The following is a 16,004-nucleotide window of genomic DNA, read 5'->3' as shown; positions in this document are numbered from 1 at the left end:
AATGACACATTTCCCATTTCAGCTAATTAATGTAGTTGTTTGCATTATAAAAACTTAGACAATTTTCCAATATACTTTCTGTTTCAATTCTTCAGCCTCTTCTAGATCTCTGCTTGCTTTCCTTCTAGAGAAAGTTTCTATGTTTACTTCTAGTGGACAGAAATCTGACCACAGTCACACAGGTGCACAGCTCGTTATATTATAGAGAGTAATCAGAGCTGTGTGATATAACGAGCTGTGACTATGGTCAGATTTCTGTCCACTGGAAGTAAACATAGAAGGACAGCAAGCAGCGATCTAAAAAACCGAGAGGAATTGATGCAGAAATTATATTGGAAACTTTCATAACTTTTTATAATACAAACAATAATTTTCTGAAATGGGAACATCCCTTTAAGTTGTCTCTTAGATTTCACCTTAAAGGTGCAGTCACACATCACATTGAACGCATGCGTTTCAAAAACACATTCCACCAGCTGGAGAGAGGTTTGCCTAATTAAACAGCAGTTAACATTTGTGTTTACAATACACAACAGTTAACGCATGTGATGAAATTGTTAAAAAAACGCATTTGCACCATTTTCTTGGTTTGATCAACGGGATACCAAATTTATATAGATTTTATTTTGTTTTAATATATTTAAAAAATTAAAACCTTCTGTATAAAAAAATTCTGGTGCAAATAACTTTTACATACTTAGGCTGGTGCCACACGTGGCGCTTTTGTCTGCGTTTGCGTTCGCAAACGCAGACAAAAGCGCCATGTGTGGCGCCTGCATTATGTGTGTGGAGCTGATCGAGGTGTCAATTTTTGGGGGATGAGCAGATGGTTTCTTTGCTACGATTTTTGGGACTGTACAACCTTTTTATCACTTTTTATATTTTTTTTTATATTTTGCGAAATGGGGAAAAAGTGGCATTTCGGACATTTGGGAACTATTTTCCGTTACAGGGTTCAATGCCAGAAATAATCATTATTATATTTATATAGATAGGCATCCCAAAATGTCCAAACATGTGTATGATTTTATTTGTTTATTTTTATATCAGTTCTAGGGAAAGCAGATGATTTAACCCCTTAGTGACCGACGGAGAAATCCGTATAGGCGGTCACTAAGGGGCCCTAGGGTGATGGCACACGAGGCGTTTTGAACGCGTTTTTGACCCATTTTAAGTAAGATAATTGGTCAAACCTGTCAAAAACGGATGCGTTTTGAACCCGTGGCGTTTTTATCCTGTTTTTGGGACGTTTTTAAGCACTCCATATAAAAAACGCACGCATGAAATTAACGCAAAACATCGGCGGCTCGTTCCCGATCACAGGTGTTTCCATAGAACCGCCGATGCGATTGGGGGGTCCTCGGCCCGAACGCACATGCATTTCCAGGGAAACGCATGCGATTGATAAGCCGATCGCATGCGTTTCTCTGGAAACGCACGTGCGTTCGGGCTGAGGACTGCCCCTGTGCGCTAGCGTCACGTTATGAACAGCCGCCAAGCGGTACGTGTGACCACAGCCTAAGTTTAGAGATTTTACAAAAATTCTCTGGGATAAGGTTTTGTGGTACCTAAGGCCACGTTCACACAAGGCATTTTGATTACATTTGGAAACGTAATCCAAAGGCTCTGCTCATGATAATATATTTTGTTAACATTGTGTTTCCAACACGTTAAGTAAACACAAAGTAAATGCAATCTTACCTCAACATGAGATCACATGTGGAGCCTTTGGATTGTGTTTCAAAAGGCAACAAAAATGCCACGTATGAACGTGGCCCCAGGGACTCTACAAACACGTCCTGGCATCTGAAAACTATTCTGCCGTACAAAAGCTCAATGGCTCCTTCCCTTCCGCGCTTTGCCATATGCCCTGACAGCAGGTTACATCCACATGTGGGGTGCCCTCTTACTCAGAAAAAACTGCACAATATATTCTTGGATGCATTTTCTATTTTTATTTAGTTAATGTGGATAAATTTTAAGGCTAAATGAATGTATCAATGATAAATATTAGTGAATTCCAAATCAAACCTTCATTTTGTTTGATTTTCTATAAAAAACATGAAGGCTTAACAAGCTTCCTACCTGCTGTTTTGAATAGTTTGAGTGGTGAAGTTATTAGAATGGGGCGATATGTGGTTTCTATTAACAAACCTTCCAAAACTGCTATAGAAATGAAATGGTCTCTAAAATAATTGATTCTAAAAAAGGACGCTTCTAAAATGAAACCAACACAAAGTTGAGATATGGTAAATGTTAGTAACTAATTTCGGTAGTAAAACTATCAGTTTGAAAAACAGAAATTTTTGAAGTTTCAAAATAGCTAATTTTTTCATAGTGTTTACCAAATTCACCTTTTTTAACCCCTACGGGACCTCTTTTGGCCTTAAGGACACGGCCCCATTTTTCAAAACTGCCCTGTGTTACTATAAGTGGTTATAGCTTTGGAACGCTATGGGATATCCAGGGGATTTTGAGATTGTATTTCAAATTAGTTTAAAAATTTGGATGAAATCTTTTAGTTATGAAAAAATTTGGATACAATTTGGAAAAATTCTTTATTTTCAACGTTCTAAATTCTCTACTTTTGATGCAGATAGTCATAGCACCCAAATAAATTCATAACTTACATTTCCCAAATGTCTGCTTTATATTGGATGGTTTTTTAAGATTCCACATATTTTACTAGAATGTTATGAGGCTCAGAATTTAGGTATCATTTTTCAAATTTTTGGTAAAATCACCAGAACCCGTATTTAGATGGACCTGCTCAACTTCTAATTGACACTTGGAGGCCTAAATAATAGTGAGACTCATAAATTACCCCATTATGGAAATTACTCCCTCAACGTATAAAAAACCACTTTTAAGAAGTTTGTTAACCCTTCAGGTGTTTTATAGGGGTTAAAACTAAATGGAGGTGCAGTCTGCAAATTGTAATATTTTTTCACAATACATTCATTTTGGGTGGAAAATTGAACATTTACAATGGATTAAATTAAAAAAGGCTCCACAAAGTTTGATACCCAATTTCTCCCGAGTACACCGATACCCTATATGTGGTGGTAACCTGCTGTATGGGCGCACAGACAGGCATAGAAGTGAAGGAGGCGCCATCCAGATCAGATTTGCTATGACACATTGTACAGGCTATAATTTAATGTGGACCTATAGGGGCTTATTTCTTTTGCCACATGAGATGCACTTTTCTGGTACGTAATTTTGGGGCATCTATAGCTAATTGATGAGATTTTATTAACTCTTTGTTGGTGGAGGAAATGAAAATCATCAATTTTTAGGAAAATTGTTATGTATTTTTTTTGGTCGTTAACCATACCATAAAAATAGTATATTATTTTTATTCTATGGGTAGCCACGATTTCCCATTTTTACTGAATAAAAAGTAATTTGGAAAAATGTTGTTAATTTTAGCATCACCGTCTTTCATATGCATAACCTTTATATTTTTCGCCCTCACAAAAATGTTTAAGGGCTTATTTTTTGCGAGAAGGATTGTTCTTTTTAGTGAGCATTTTTTATAGGGTATTAATTGAAAATTATCTTTTTTTGGAGCTTTTTTGGGTTTTTTTTTTTTTATGGGGTTCACTTTGCGGTTCCAATAATGATTCTGTTTTATTATGCAGATTGTTACGGGCGCAGGGATACCAAATATGTGGGGGTTTTTTTGTATTTTATTCAATTGTGGGGGTTTTGTGTTTTCGTGTTTTTTATACTTTATTAAGTGTTTTTATGGGAAAGTGACATTTTAGGGGCTTTTATTTTAATGTATTTATTTTTTTATTTATTCTGTGTTAACTTTAGTGTTTTTCACTTTTTTTACTTATACTTACTTGAACTTGAACCAGTGATGCTCTGATCGCTGGTTCAAGTTAAATACACTGCTCTACAATACTATTTTATTGTAGAGCAGTGTAAACTGTCTGAGCATGCAGGCGCATGCTCAGACACTTTACAGTCAGACCTGGAAGGGGTCTGACTGCCAGGGAGATCGGGCAGCTCCGGGGCACTTGGCAGTCCTCGGAGCTGCCCAGAAGTGGATCGGATCCCCCAGTAAGCGGCACGGGGGATCCGATCCATAGCGCAATCACCCTTACACGCCACGGTCATGCTTGACCGCGGCGTGTAAGGGGTTAACACCCGTCCTGGTGCTCCTAGGGGTTAATAAATAAATGTAAAATATATCAACCAAAATTTCCCACTATTTGGAAATACAAAATACAATGGAAAAAAAACTAACTAAAAAACACTTGGGCAAGTTAAAGCGTTCTAAAGTTATAACCAGATAAATTGACACATGGTGGTTTTGAAAATTTGGTCACTAAGGGATTAAACAATAAGGTTTGTTTTTTTACAATTTTTATTATTTTTTTTTTACCATTTTTCAGGCCCCTCAGGTACTTTAACCCTACATTGTCAGATTGAATCTAGCATACACTACCATACTAGATTATACTGAAGCAAACACCCAGCTTGTGTGCAGAGGGCTTAGCCTATGAGTGCCACAAATATGATGTACCTGAAAAGTGCATCTCATCTGGCAAGTAATAATCCCCCACATGTCCACATTAAAAAAAAAAAATTAGCCTTTACAATGTGACAATACAAATCTGCTCTGAATGGTTCTCCTTCCATTCTATGCCTAGCTGTGTTCCCATGGAGCGGTTTACCAAGAAGTTCAAACTTTTTGTCATTTAATCCATTGTGAATTTTTAATTTTTGGGACAAAATGAATGTATGTCCAAAAAAACTACAATTTCTAAATCGCAAATCCATTTTGATTTAAAGGGGTTGTCCAAGACTAACTTAAATAAACAAAGAGACTGACTAAAAAAATTAAATAATACTTACCTCGTCCGGTGCTCCTGGTGATCTCTCCGTGTCGTGCCCCTGTTTGTTTACAGGGGTAGGGACAAGCTGCTGGCTGGAAGTAGCCGAAGTGGAGCTTCCGTGTGCCTGTAATCAAATAGTGGGACAACAGGAGCTCCAAACGAGGTAAGCACTACTTAACTTTTTTATACAGCCCACCCCTGGCCAACTCATTTATTTAGGTTAGCCTCGTACAACCCCTTTTACAACTCCTATAAAAGACCTAGAGGGTTAAGCAAACTTCTTCAACATGTTTTTTCATATGTTGGGGATTCACTATTATTTATGAATGGATCCTTAAAAAACCATAGCAACATAAAGCAGACATTTGGGAAATGTAAGTTATAATTTAAGTTGGCTGAATCTTGCAAAATTTTTGAAAAATGTTAGTTTTTTTTCATAACTAAAAACACAAAAGACATCATTAAAAATGTTTAAATAATTTAAAGAGAACCCGTCATGCAAAATAACCCTCCTAAACTAAATATATTTTCATAAACTGCCATTAGAGAGTATTGCCTCTATCCCTTCATTATCCCTCTACATGCCTGTAAACCTAAGCAATGAGGTCCTAAAGCTGTATGCAAATGACCTGTGAAATGTCCAATGAAGCATTAGCATATTCAAGCTGTCCACTCTATTCATGAGTGGGAGGCACAGCCACACCCCCAGTGCACGACTGACAGCCTGTATAATGATGTGAGGCTGTATAATGATGTGCTTCCTGGTGCTGGTGGCCACGCCCCCTGCAGCCTGTGTGTGTTTAGGAGAGATACAGCAGCTCCAGGCAGCCATGTTACAGCAGAACATGTCAGATTCATGTGTAGCTGATGTCTGTGTCTCTCACCTGTATATTAGGAGGATGCAGCATGTCAGCAGATGCAACACACAGACTAGCCATGCTTTACTATACATTACACACAGACATGAGCAGGGGGAGGAGAGGGGAGGGGTAACAGGGGTGACATCACTGCCTCTGACCATGTGACCAGCCTCATTTACATGATAAAGAATAGATGATTTTACAATGATTAATATATGAAATAACTAGATAAAGGCTGGGATGGGATTCTTGTGAGCTGCTCCAACAGGTAGTAGTGACAGGACTAGTGACACAGACCTGATGACAGGTGTCCTTTAAAGCACAATGTGCCGCGAGAAAACAATCTCAAAATCTCCTGGAAATGTTAAAGTCCTGAAGAGGTTACAGTGCATGTATTGTAAGCTATGTAAACTTAGTTTACTAGAACAGACCTGTTTATAGAAATAAAACAAAGAAAATCCATTTTCACAGGGAATTCTGAGATGACAGAGGAGAACTTAGAATTAGCCCTAGATGACCAATTTATTCACTACAATGGCCAATATCCTAGCTATTTAATCCAAATATTCACACCACTGATATTGCAGTCAGGAAGGAGAAAAGCAGCCCAAATACCTTGGGTGATACTTGGCCAAAATTAGATTCAATGATCCCTTAATAATTAATTTATAAGGTTGAATGTTGGGGGAACCAATGAAAATGCAGAAAAAGCTAGACATTGCATGATATACAGTACTGACAAAGATGCTTTAGTATCATAATTTGTCCTCAGGCTAGGTGCCTGCTGCCACCAAATTCTGAGCCCTAAAAACAAACATTATCTGCTTTCAATGTAAACAGCTGCAAACATTTGTATCAACGAGAGAATTACGTTATACAATAAATGTATACATTTTCGTTTTTGCATTCCTGCAGCTGTTAAAATGAAGCAGCCTCGGGCAACTGGGCTCCTTGCTGCTACTGCACCCCACCTAGCTCATAAAGAACAGCATAGAATACAAAGACTATCTGTGAAGAAAACATGCAATGTGACAACAGGTTGTGAACATAGGCTATACTGACAATCTCATCACTGCTTCAGATGGATTTTACCTTCTTTGTTTTCTGTCAAGAGAAAAATGAGGCTCTGAATATTGGCTAAAATTGTGTCTTCAATCTTATATGATGCATAAATGTGTATTTTGTAGGAGAACAAGGAACACCTTGAACTTCCATGGCCCGGAAGAAAAGCAATGTAACAAATCCTAAATAAAACATGTACTGTTTAAACTACTTTACCAATACTGGAGACTTTTCGTATGGCAAAATAAGGCTTTGGGTACACCAGCTTTTCTCATGAGCCCTTTAGCCATGATAGCCATCCTTAGCCACTCTGTCTGCATGGACATCTCAGGAAGAATTCATGAGAAGAGATGGCCTGGTCTCCAATGCACTTGCCAGCCAATTTGGAGTAAAAACATGAAAACAATATGTATTATCTTATGAATAGTGAATAAGATAAGATAGTGAATAGACCAATGGAATGTCCAACGAGAATTTGGAGCTGCCGAAATTCACTTACAGAGTGTGCCCGATTTCTTGAATGTGTCGCTTCCCCGCTCAGGTCCGCCCCAGTGCTGATCTTGCGACATAATTTGAATTTTAAATTCCACGGTTTGTCCGAATCAGTCGGGCCACGCCCCCGATTTGTGTTGCATGAAAGCTGGCGATGCGCCAAAATGCGATCGTGTGCGCCAAAAATCCCTGTGCAATTCAGGGCAAATCGGAAATATTCGGGAAATGCGTCCGACGAACTCTTAGTAAATGTGCCCCAATGAGTCAGTATGAGATCCATGAAAATAACAGATAGAATGTGGATGTAAAAATTACTCTTACTATAAAACCAAATCTGCATGGAAATTACTGAGGCAGTCACTTAAAATACTTCTGGGGATAAAATTTGGGGACTCATAGCATACAACCACAGCATAAATGGCAGCTAATGATCTGTATTAGACAATGTTGTGGAACCACTGCCAACTACTACAGTAATTTAGTAAAATAAGACCAGAGGTTCATCTGTTAGTGGTAGGACACAAACCTTTTACCGTATATAACGGCAGCTGAGTTTTCTTGTAGCTATGCTCTTTTACGTTTCTTAGAAATTGCTGTATATCACATCTTGAGTCTCACATTTCACCTGACCAACAGAAGTGAAGAAGGATTTCAGCTGGGCATCTGCCCTACAACAGATCTTTAAGACGCAGTCGCTCTTGGTTTACAATGTGAAATTGTTAGTTTGAGAAATAGCTATAATAAGCAAGAGCTGAAATTAATACATGATCGTGCAACAGGACACGGTGAAAGAGGGCGAGAGACAGAGACTGAAGAGCACACAGAAGCTCCCACATCATTCTTGGCTGACTGATCAGACAGATAATATCCCACTACAAAACAGGGAGGAGGATTATTTTTGTGGTTCAATCAACAGCACCACTTAGCAACAGGCTGTATCTTAACAACTTAAACGCGGGGCTTGCCAATATTTATATTGTGTACACAATCAAACTGGCATGTAGTGCCCATCCCCTAATGAGACCCTAGCGAGAAAGGCATTGTGGTGGGCTGCAGATTCCTTATCACAAAGCTATAGGTGGTTCAGGGGTTGCAGTCACTACAAGGCCCTGAACCAAAGGGGGTCAAAAGGCTCTTCTATCACACGAGAAGATACCAGTATTATAAATGATAGCTGGGGAACCCTTTACAGATTTTGGGTTTAGGTTTATCAAATTATCCAAGCTGCAATGCAGGACATGTAGAAAATACTTTGGTCAGAGAACCCACACTTCCAGTTTACAAATCCATTTACCTAAAATACGCTTAAAGTGGTTGGCTAATTTTCAACAAATCTGTTCTATTAGACACGTCTCTACATGTGTTCCTTTAAAAGCTGCAGTCTTTCCCAGTTTTCAGCATGCTGCACTCTGCATATATACACATGCAGCAGCTGGCTCCGCCTCCAGGTGATCCATGTGACGTCATCCTCTGATACAAGTCATACTCTCTTGATGCAGGTGCCACCTAATGAGCAGAGCCCCGGAATGTAAAAGAAAGAAGCATGGAGGGTCTGCAATTTATACAAAAGTAAGAATCAGGACTCCTTAATCACTTGATGAACATTAAGGGTGCGGTCATTGAAACGCATTACAACAGCTTAGAGAGGTGATTTGCCCAATTACATTACATTTACAAAACGCATAATGTCAACACAGCATTTTTTTAACTCATGCATTTTGTTTCCAAACGCAACCAAAGTGCAACGTGTGACAGCACCCTCAGGGATCATCTCAAAGGTAGTAAAGGCACATGAGCAATCAATGCCAAAGATGAGCCCAACCCCTTTAAGAGCAATCAGACATACTTTATTAGTTTCTTATTGCTTTTGCCAACATTTGTGTACAGATATGATATCATCCAGAAAACTGAACCACAAAATAAAGGGATGTATCATTTGGACCACACATTGAAAGCCTTAAAATCACAATCCCGGAGAAAATGTCGCAACTACATTTTTCCACCAGTTTTAATTTTTTTTCCCCTGTACCAAATACTAAAAGGTGCCACTATAGAACACAATTTGTTTTCCAGAAAACAAGACAACACTTTCTCAAGCTCATCCAGCATAATGATATCATTGAGGAAAATGAGAATGTAGATGAGACCTCAAAACTTGGGGGACTACAATATAAAGTAAAGGGCAGAAACTACAAGTACTACAAAGGCATCAAGCTTCTGGAAACAACAAAAGACAAGTACCTCTTACAACCAGCCCGGGAGAAGGAGGGGAGACCTCTAGACTTGCCCTTAACAGGATAGCAACAGCACAGGCTGGCGGTCACCTGGGTAATAGTGACCACAACATTATTCCATTTTCAATATCATCTAATAAGAGGATTAGTAGAGAAAGTACAAAAACACTAAACTTCTCAATTGTAAATGAAAGAGGACCTTAAAAGGGTCATCCGAGAATATCAATAAATTAGGGACGGCTGGGGTGTGTTTAAAAAAAAACACACATGTACTGACCTCCTCCGTCACTGCTGATGTCCCACCCGTGGTCCGTCTGATCCGTGTCCCTGTTTGTTTACAGGGGCACGGAAGCTGCGCTCAGAGAGTGGCTGAGAGATAGGGATGGATGGGAGTGGCTGTCCACCTCGTGGCAAACGGGCACGGATCATACAGGCTTTTTTTTTTTTTTTTTTAAAAGCTCGCCTTAATCGTCCCTAATTATTGATAATTATTGATTATTGATAACCCCTTTTATACTGTAATATAAACAGGACAATGACCTTGAAATCAAACATTCTAAAATAAATGCAACATTTTCTAAACATTTTAAAAAGGTCCTTAGAAAAAGGTCTACTGTAGCAGAACAAGCAAAATAGAAGCAGGGAAAAAACAATGGGTGGAAGTTATGAATCGCTGTATCAAATTGGCATTTTAAGAAGCTCTAGTCTTAATAAATGCTCTACCTAGTTATACCTGTGGAACAGGCAGAGACTATAGTAAACTCAGTAGCTGGGGCATCCATGCTACTAGTGAGCATATGATTTGCAGAGGTTTCTTCTAAGTCTGATCTCTAGTAACTTAAGTCGTTTTAGTGACAACTATCTGACCGGACATTACAAGAGAGTAATTGTGCTATACTGTAATAGCCTAATATTCATTCTTAACCATTACTTTATTTTAATATTTGAAGCTTCCTTAAAGGGGTTTGCCCATGAAAGAAAGTTCTCAAATTTTAACCCCTTATTGATGTTTACACAATAAAGAAAATTTTTAACCCCCTTACTTTACAATTTTACTCAGTTTTATTGCCGTTTTAGCTCCTATAACTCAGTGGTGGTCAGTGTAAAAATCAAGAGTGTGGGCGGGGACTGTTTAAGCAGCGACAATATGATTCGTCTGTGCTGACAATGTGCTTAGATTATTTATTTAGAGTTATTTAACATTCACTAGTCTCTGACACATAGAAAAAAGAGTGTTGAGACAGATCAGAGATGATGATATCCATGAGATGCATATAACACACAATAACACTTTTAGTTCTGCTAACTCACCTATAACACACACTGTCAGCTCTACAATATCTAAGCCATGACCAAGAAAAACTTAACCATAAACATAATACACACAATAAAATTACAATAATTCTTTATTAATTTATTCAAAACAATTAAAATGTAGCATAGGTAAAAGCATGTGCCCAAATACATATAGCAGTAATTGTAACATGTTTGGTAAAATATCTCAAATGGTTGAATACGTTGTGGGCCACACATATATAGCATACCGCATGTGCTGGAAAAACCATGACTCGGCTTATACTTGAGCCGAGAAAAAAAAAACCAAAATGTGTACTCACCTTCCGACGCCCCCCGACAGGTCCTCCTTCCATACATCGTGGCCCGGGCATCGGCTCTGTGTCCTGGACCGGCGCAGTCTTCGTGACGTCAGCCGAAAGCTGACGTTCTAATGTGTGTGTCAGCATCGGCACACACTACGATGTCAGCGATCGGCTGACGTAATGGTGCCTCGATGGAGCCGATATCTAAGCCGCAATGCCTGTTTTTTTCCTACAGGTGGGGGTTGGCAGGCTATACACTCCAGGGGGCTGGCTGAGGGCTGGCAGGCTATACACTACAGGGGGCTGGCAGGCTATACACTACAGGGGGCTGGCAGGCTATATACTACAGGGGGGTGTGAGCAATGCATTTCCCACCCTCAGCTTATACTCGAGTCAATAGGTTTTTACAGTTTTTGGTATCAAAATTTGGGTCTCGGCTTATACTCAGGTTGGTATACGGTATACCACAAATAAAAAAACAAAACCATTTTAAAAATACATTTAATGTGATTATTGGATATTCTTTAAAATGTACAAGAATATACAAATATCATACGAAATAAGAGGAACCACACAAAACAGCCCCAACGCTTGTTTCGCAATAGCGCTTTCCCTAGGGAAACACGTGTCGGGGCTGTTTGATGGGGTGCCTATTATTTGGTATTCTCATCTCATGTCTCAGATACTGGTGAATGTTCAGAAGATAAATAAAAGTGCATATAAACCATGGAGACTGACAAAAATAGCAAAAAATTATGCCAAAGGAAAAAAATGTTTACTCACCACAATGTGACTGGAATACTTGTGGCTTTACTACTTGATTGCAGACATTACAGACAACTAGATAGAAGTCATCATGGGCTGGATAGTGCCCGAATAAGTGCATGTCTACCAAATAAAAACAAACGAAACACACACATTAGTACAAATCAGTAATGGCATGTAACTCCGTCTACTGGTGTAAATAGATGATAACGGCATTGCACATTAGACTATGATGAAGTAGCAAATACAATGATAAACATGGCCCATCCAGTTTTGAGACTCGTGATCACAGAAGTATTAAAGCGTGAACATTTAGGATCCCTGAACACATAAATGCAGTGGACTTTCTGCATGGAATTGCATTTGGAAAATCTTGTGTGAACTATAGTATCACAGTATCCATGGGAAAAATACAATTAGCTGCTGACATTGGATTCTACAGAGGATTTCTCCTCTCCTAATGATTTGAAAGCAGAAACTGTATTGCATACATATCAACAACTGATTTTTGTCTGGTTTCTTTTTTTCAAAAATGTGCATTTACAGCATGACAAAAAAAGTGACAATTTTCTGTCTGGATTTAACAACCTATGTTTTAGGTGCAGACATTATACCCACCCACAAGATTTCAATGCTTAATGCGCAGTGATTAACCTTTTGGTTACTGCACACAGTACAGTCACCAACAGGTTAGGGCCGCTTTCCCCCAAACTTGTGCAGTCAGGGAAAAACACTCAATGCAGTGGAAGGATTTCCAGGACCGAATCTCACACCAACGGTCTAAACTCAGACTGGCAGACTGTACAAAATATTAAATTGTGCTACTAGGATGTAGAATTTGCCCAATATTTTCAGTTGAAACCAGAAGTTTACATACAATACATAAAAAGACACATATGCATGTTTTTCTCAATGAAATGAAATCGGAATAAACCTTTCCCATTTTAGGATAATACGGATTACCAAAATGTTTTATATTTGTGATATGCCAGAATACTGAGGGAGAAAAAGAGAATTGGAAGGCATTTTTATTTCTTTTTACAACATCAAACGTTTACATACATTTCATTGGAATTTGGTCAAATGTTTTGGATATTCTTCCTCAAGCTTCTCACAATAGTTGGTAAGATTGAGGCATATTCCTCCTGACACAAGTGGTGTAACTGAGCCATGTTTGTAGACCACTTTGTTTGCACCTGCCTTTCTATCTAAACCTTATAAATTTTCAAAAGGATTGAGATCAGGTCTTGAAGTGTTACCACACTCTGGCTGTTATAGTTGATTAGAAACAAGGCACAAAACAAAATTCTTTTGTAATATTTTTCTTTTTTATTTAATGCAGTAATTTGCAAGTCATTGGCTTTATAAATAGGTTTTACAGATCAATATAAGATGACGTTTCAGTCATCGTGACCTTTGACAAGTACAATCTGTAGGTGTCATTTATGGATAAAGAGAGGTGATCTGTATGGATCTTATATGGATAAAGAGAAACGAGTCATCTCTTATGGCTCCCTTTCTGAATGCCAAGAGATCAAAAGTCCCCCTCCGTAATAAAGGCTATTACAATAAGAAAAATGTATATTAAATATTTAACTATGCCCAACCTCTAGCATTTTTCAGGAAAAACTCTCTGCTTTCTAGAAGCCTAAAAGAATAAAACTCCATGAACAGCACAAAGCTGTCATGTTTTAGATTCTACTCAAACACACATATGCTATCAACCAATAAAGCAGACTGGTACAGGGATCTCACCACAACATACTACTGTGCATTCACCACAGATGTCAATTTATATTATATTTATTTAACTGCTGTCCTGTTGAAAAGCCGAACATCTAAAGATTTCTTAACCACCAGAAAAATTGCTCCGCTGCCAGCTCCGCTTTCTAACAGGTGCTTAGAGTGATGTTACTCTCTCGGCTTTTTAAGTAGAGTCATCTTCCCACAGTGAAAGGTTGAAGACAACTTCCATTTCGTTTGCAGTTTGTGGTTTGATATTCTGTGTTTCCTATGAACGATGTGAGCCTGAGCAGCAGTGATGTCAGGAAATTGGGAATTTTTAGGGGAGCCACAGACAATGTAAATTCCCAGCAGCCGTATGGAGGGTTTTTTTGTCATACAAAATATCAATAAAATCCCTTTAAATTTTGGGCTGTTACATCTAAAGCATAACTAAACCTTTAACCCATTAGTGATGTGGCGTGAAAAGCCTTTAGTGACCGGGGCGTTTGTAGCGAATTTTTGCATGCGGCGGTTTAAGGGCATAATTTTATAGTAGTGCAGATAATACTGGTAAACTCTGCAATATACTCCATTAAGTACAAAAGCTGCTGAGTGCCCTTTTCCTGCTCTTTATCTCCTGTAGTGAGTGGTATATACAGCAAACAGATAAGCAAATGATGCTAATACCATAACATACTTTCCATACCTACAGTATATTTTACTTAATAATTCTGCTAATTTTCAATCTTCTTTTATATTAAACATTCCACTCTTCTTTCCACTCACTTTTAAAAGTGAATAAAAGTAAACCTGGCTACCTGCCAGTAAAGAGTAATGGGGATGTATATGTAGTCCCTGTCTCGTCATCACCTTCTCATCACAGCTTACAGCTCTCCCTACCTTAAAGGTTCTGTTACCTTTTATAGTAGTATGAATACTTTGAAAAAAAACATTAAAAAGAATAGGTCAGTAGGACATCAGTGAAAAATCCCTGAAGCCAGGAAGAGAAAACCAAACTGTATGTGCCCATAAGACAAAATGGGTTCATTGAAAAAAAAAAAAAAAACCAAATATAAAGATTCCATCTAATAAAGGACCATTGAAACAATGTGCGAGTACCCGGTGCATTTGTACGGGCTATGTGTTGAAAAAAAAAAAAACGGCAAGCATGCATCCAAAAAAATGTTTGTGTCAATATGTTTGTGGGTTCTACTCAGCTTTCAGGCTTGGCCTTGCAAAAAGTGACATGTAGCAGGTTTTTAAAACGCTCAGTGCACAAATTACTCTGCAGCCTCACCAGCACATGGATGCCATTCCTAGGCTATGCCAATACTGCACATCACATCAGGACAACTGCCAGCAAGCTACTGCTGGTGTGGCCCTGGGCTTAAATATATTTGGGTTTCTAGCACTTGTATTACTACTTTATTTTATTCATAAGGTATTCATAAGTTAGAATTTGCAACAATTTTATGTTGTTCCAAGTTGCCATGATGCAGGTTAACTATCTGTATTGAACTGAGGCACGTATAGTCAGTACTGGCGAAAATTCACTGTGAAGTTAAATTATTAGCACTCTAGTCATAGCTTTGCATTTTGAGAACCATCCAAGTTCCAGGCAACAGTGAAAGTCCTCCAGCATTTGGTGAAGGCAATCTGCCTGATAGAAGTAAACACAAGGAGCTCCTTCTTAGCCGCGCTGTCCCAGCCAATTGTGCAGGTGTTATTGATACTGTAGGCAAAGGATGAGCACTTCAGGCCTGGAGAGTCACAAGCAGGCCAGGGCTCCGACTGCAGATGTATGCATTTCATTTACATGTACTTAGCCTACTCATCATTCAAATGAAGGAAATTTGCATAGGTATGTGTTGTTCTGAGGATTGAAGGATAGGACTACAAACAGAAGATTCTGACAAGTCAAGCTTAATAAAGCGAAGCAATAAAAAGAGGATGAGTATGGTTGTTTTGTGATTACGTTGTTAATATCTTGTCTCACTAGTATATCTATATAGCTCTACATGCAACAGGTCAGAAAAGACTTCAACGCCAATGAAGTAGCCAGGATAGTGATCCACTTACTCACCTAACAGCAGCTTGATCTCAGGTCAGACAACTATATATTGCATCCTACCACACATCATATAGAAACCAGAGAACACAGAAAGTCTATTTGCTTCAGAAATAGGTATTTGGCTGCACTGACTTTGTCAAGACAGCACAAATAATATAAAGGCGCCCCCAGCTGGTAACTAATTGTCACTGCATATTATGACTATAAAGTGGGCGATCGCCACACTGAAGATTTAAAGATCAGTGGATAAAAAATATATACGGTAATATACCAGCAACATAATACTCACATTCATACACTTTTACAGTCCCCACTGTTCTATGTCCTGTACCAGCAATGACAAGTCA

The 16,004-nt window shown here is 38.6% G+C and overlaps 1 protein-coding gene across 4 annotated transcripts in view; it reads right to left on the bottom strand.

The window, feature by feature from the left end:
* Positions 1-16,004, bottom strand: part of ATXN7L1 (ataxin 7 like 1) — a 70,131-nt gene that overhangs the window by 38,197 nt on the left and 15,930 nt on the right. For 3 of the 4 annotated variants that reach the window (XM_072147180.1, XM_072147181.1, XM_072147183.1), the window contains exon 3: positions 11,880-11,984. In XM_072147180.1, coding sequence (XP_072003281.1) covers positions 11,880-11,984 — 105 coding nt within the window. Of the gene's footprint in view, positions 1-7,790; positions 7,812-11,879; positions 11,985-16,004 lie in introns of those variants that run through there. The other variant, XM_072147186.1, reaches the window with a different exon arrangement.

The sequence above is a fragment of the Engystomops pustulosus genome, chromosome 4 (genome assembly GCF_040894005.1).
Source record: "Engystomops pustulosus chromosome 4, aEngPut4.maternal, whole genome shotgun sequence".
Lineage (NCBI taxonomy): Eukaryota > Metazoa > Chordata > Amphibia > Anura > Leptodactylidae > Engystomops > Engystomops pustulosus.
The sequence above is the reverse complement of the archived record's forward strand: the minus strand, read 5'-3'. Positions and strand labels throughout refer to the sequence as shown.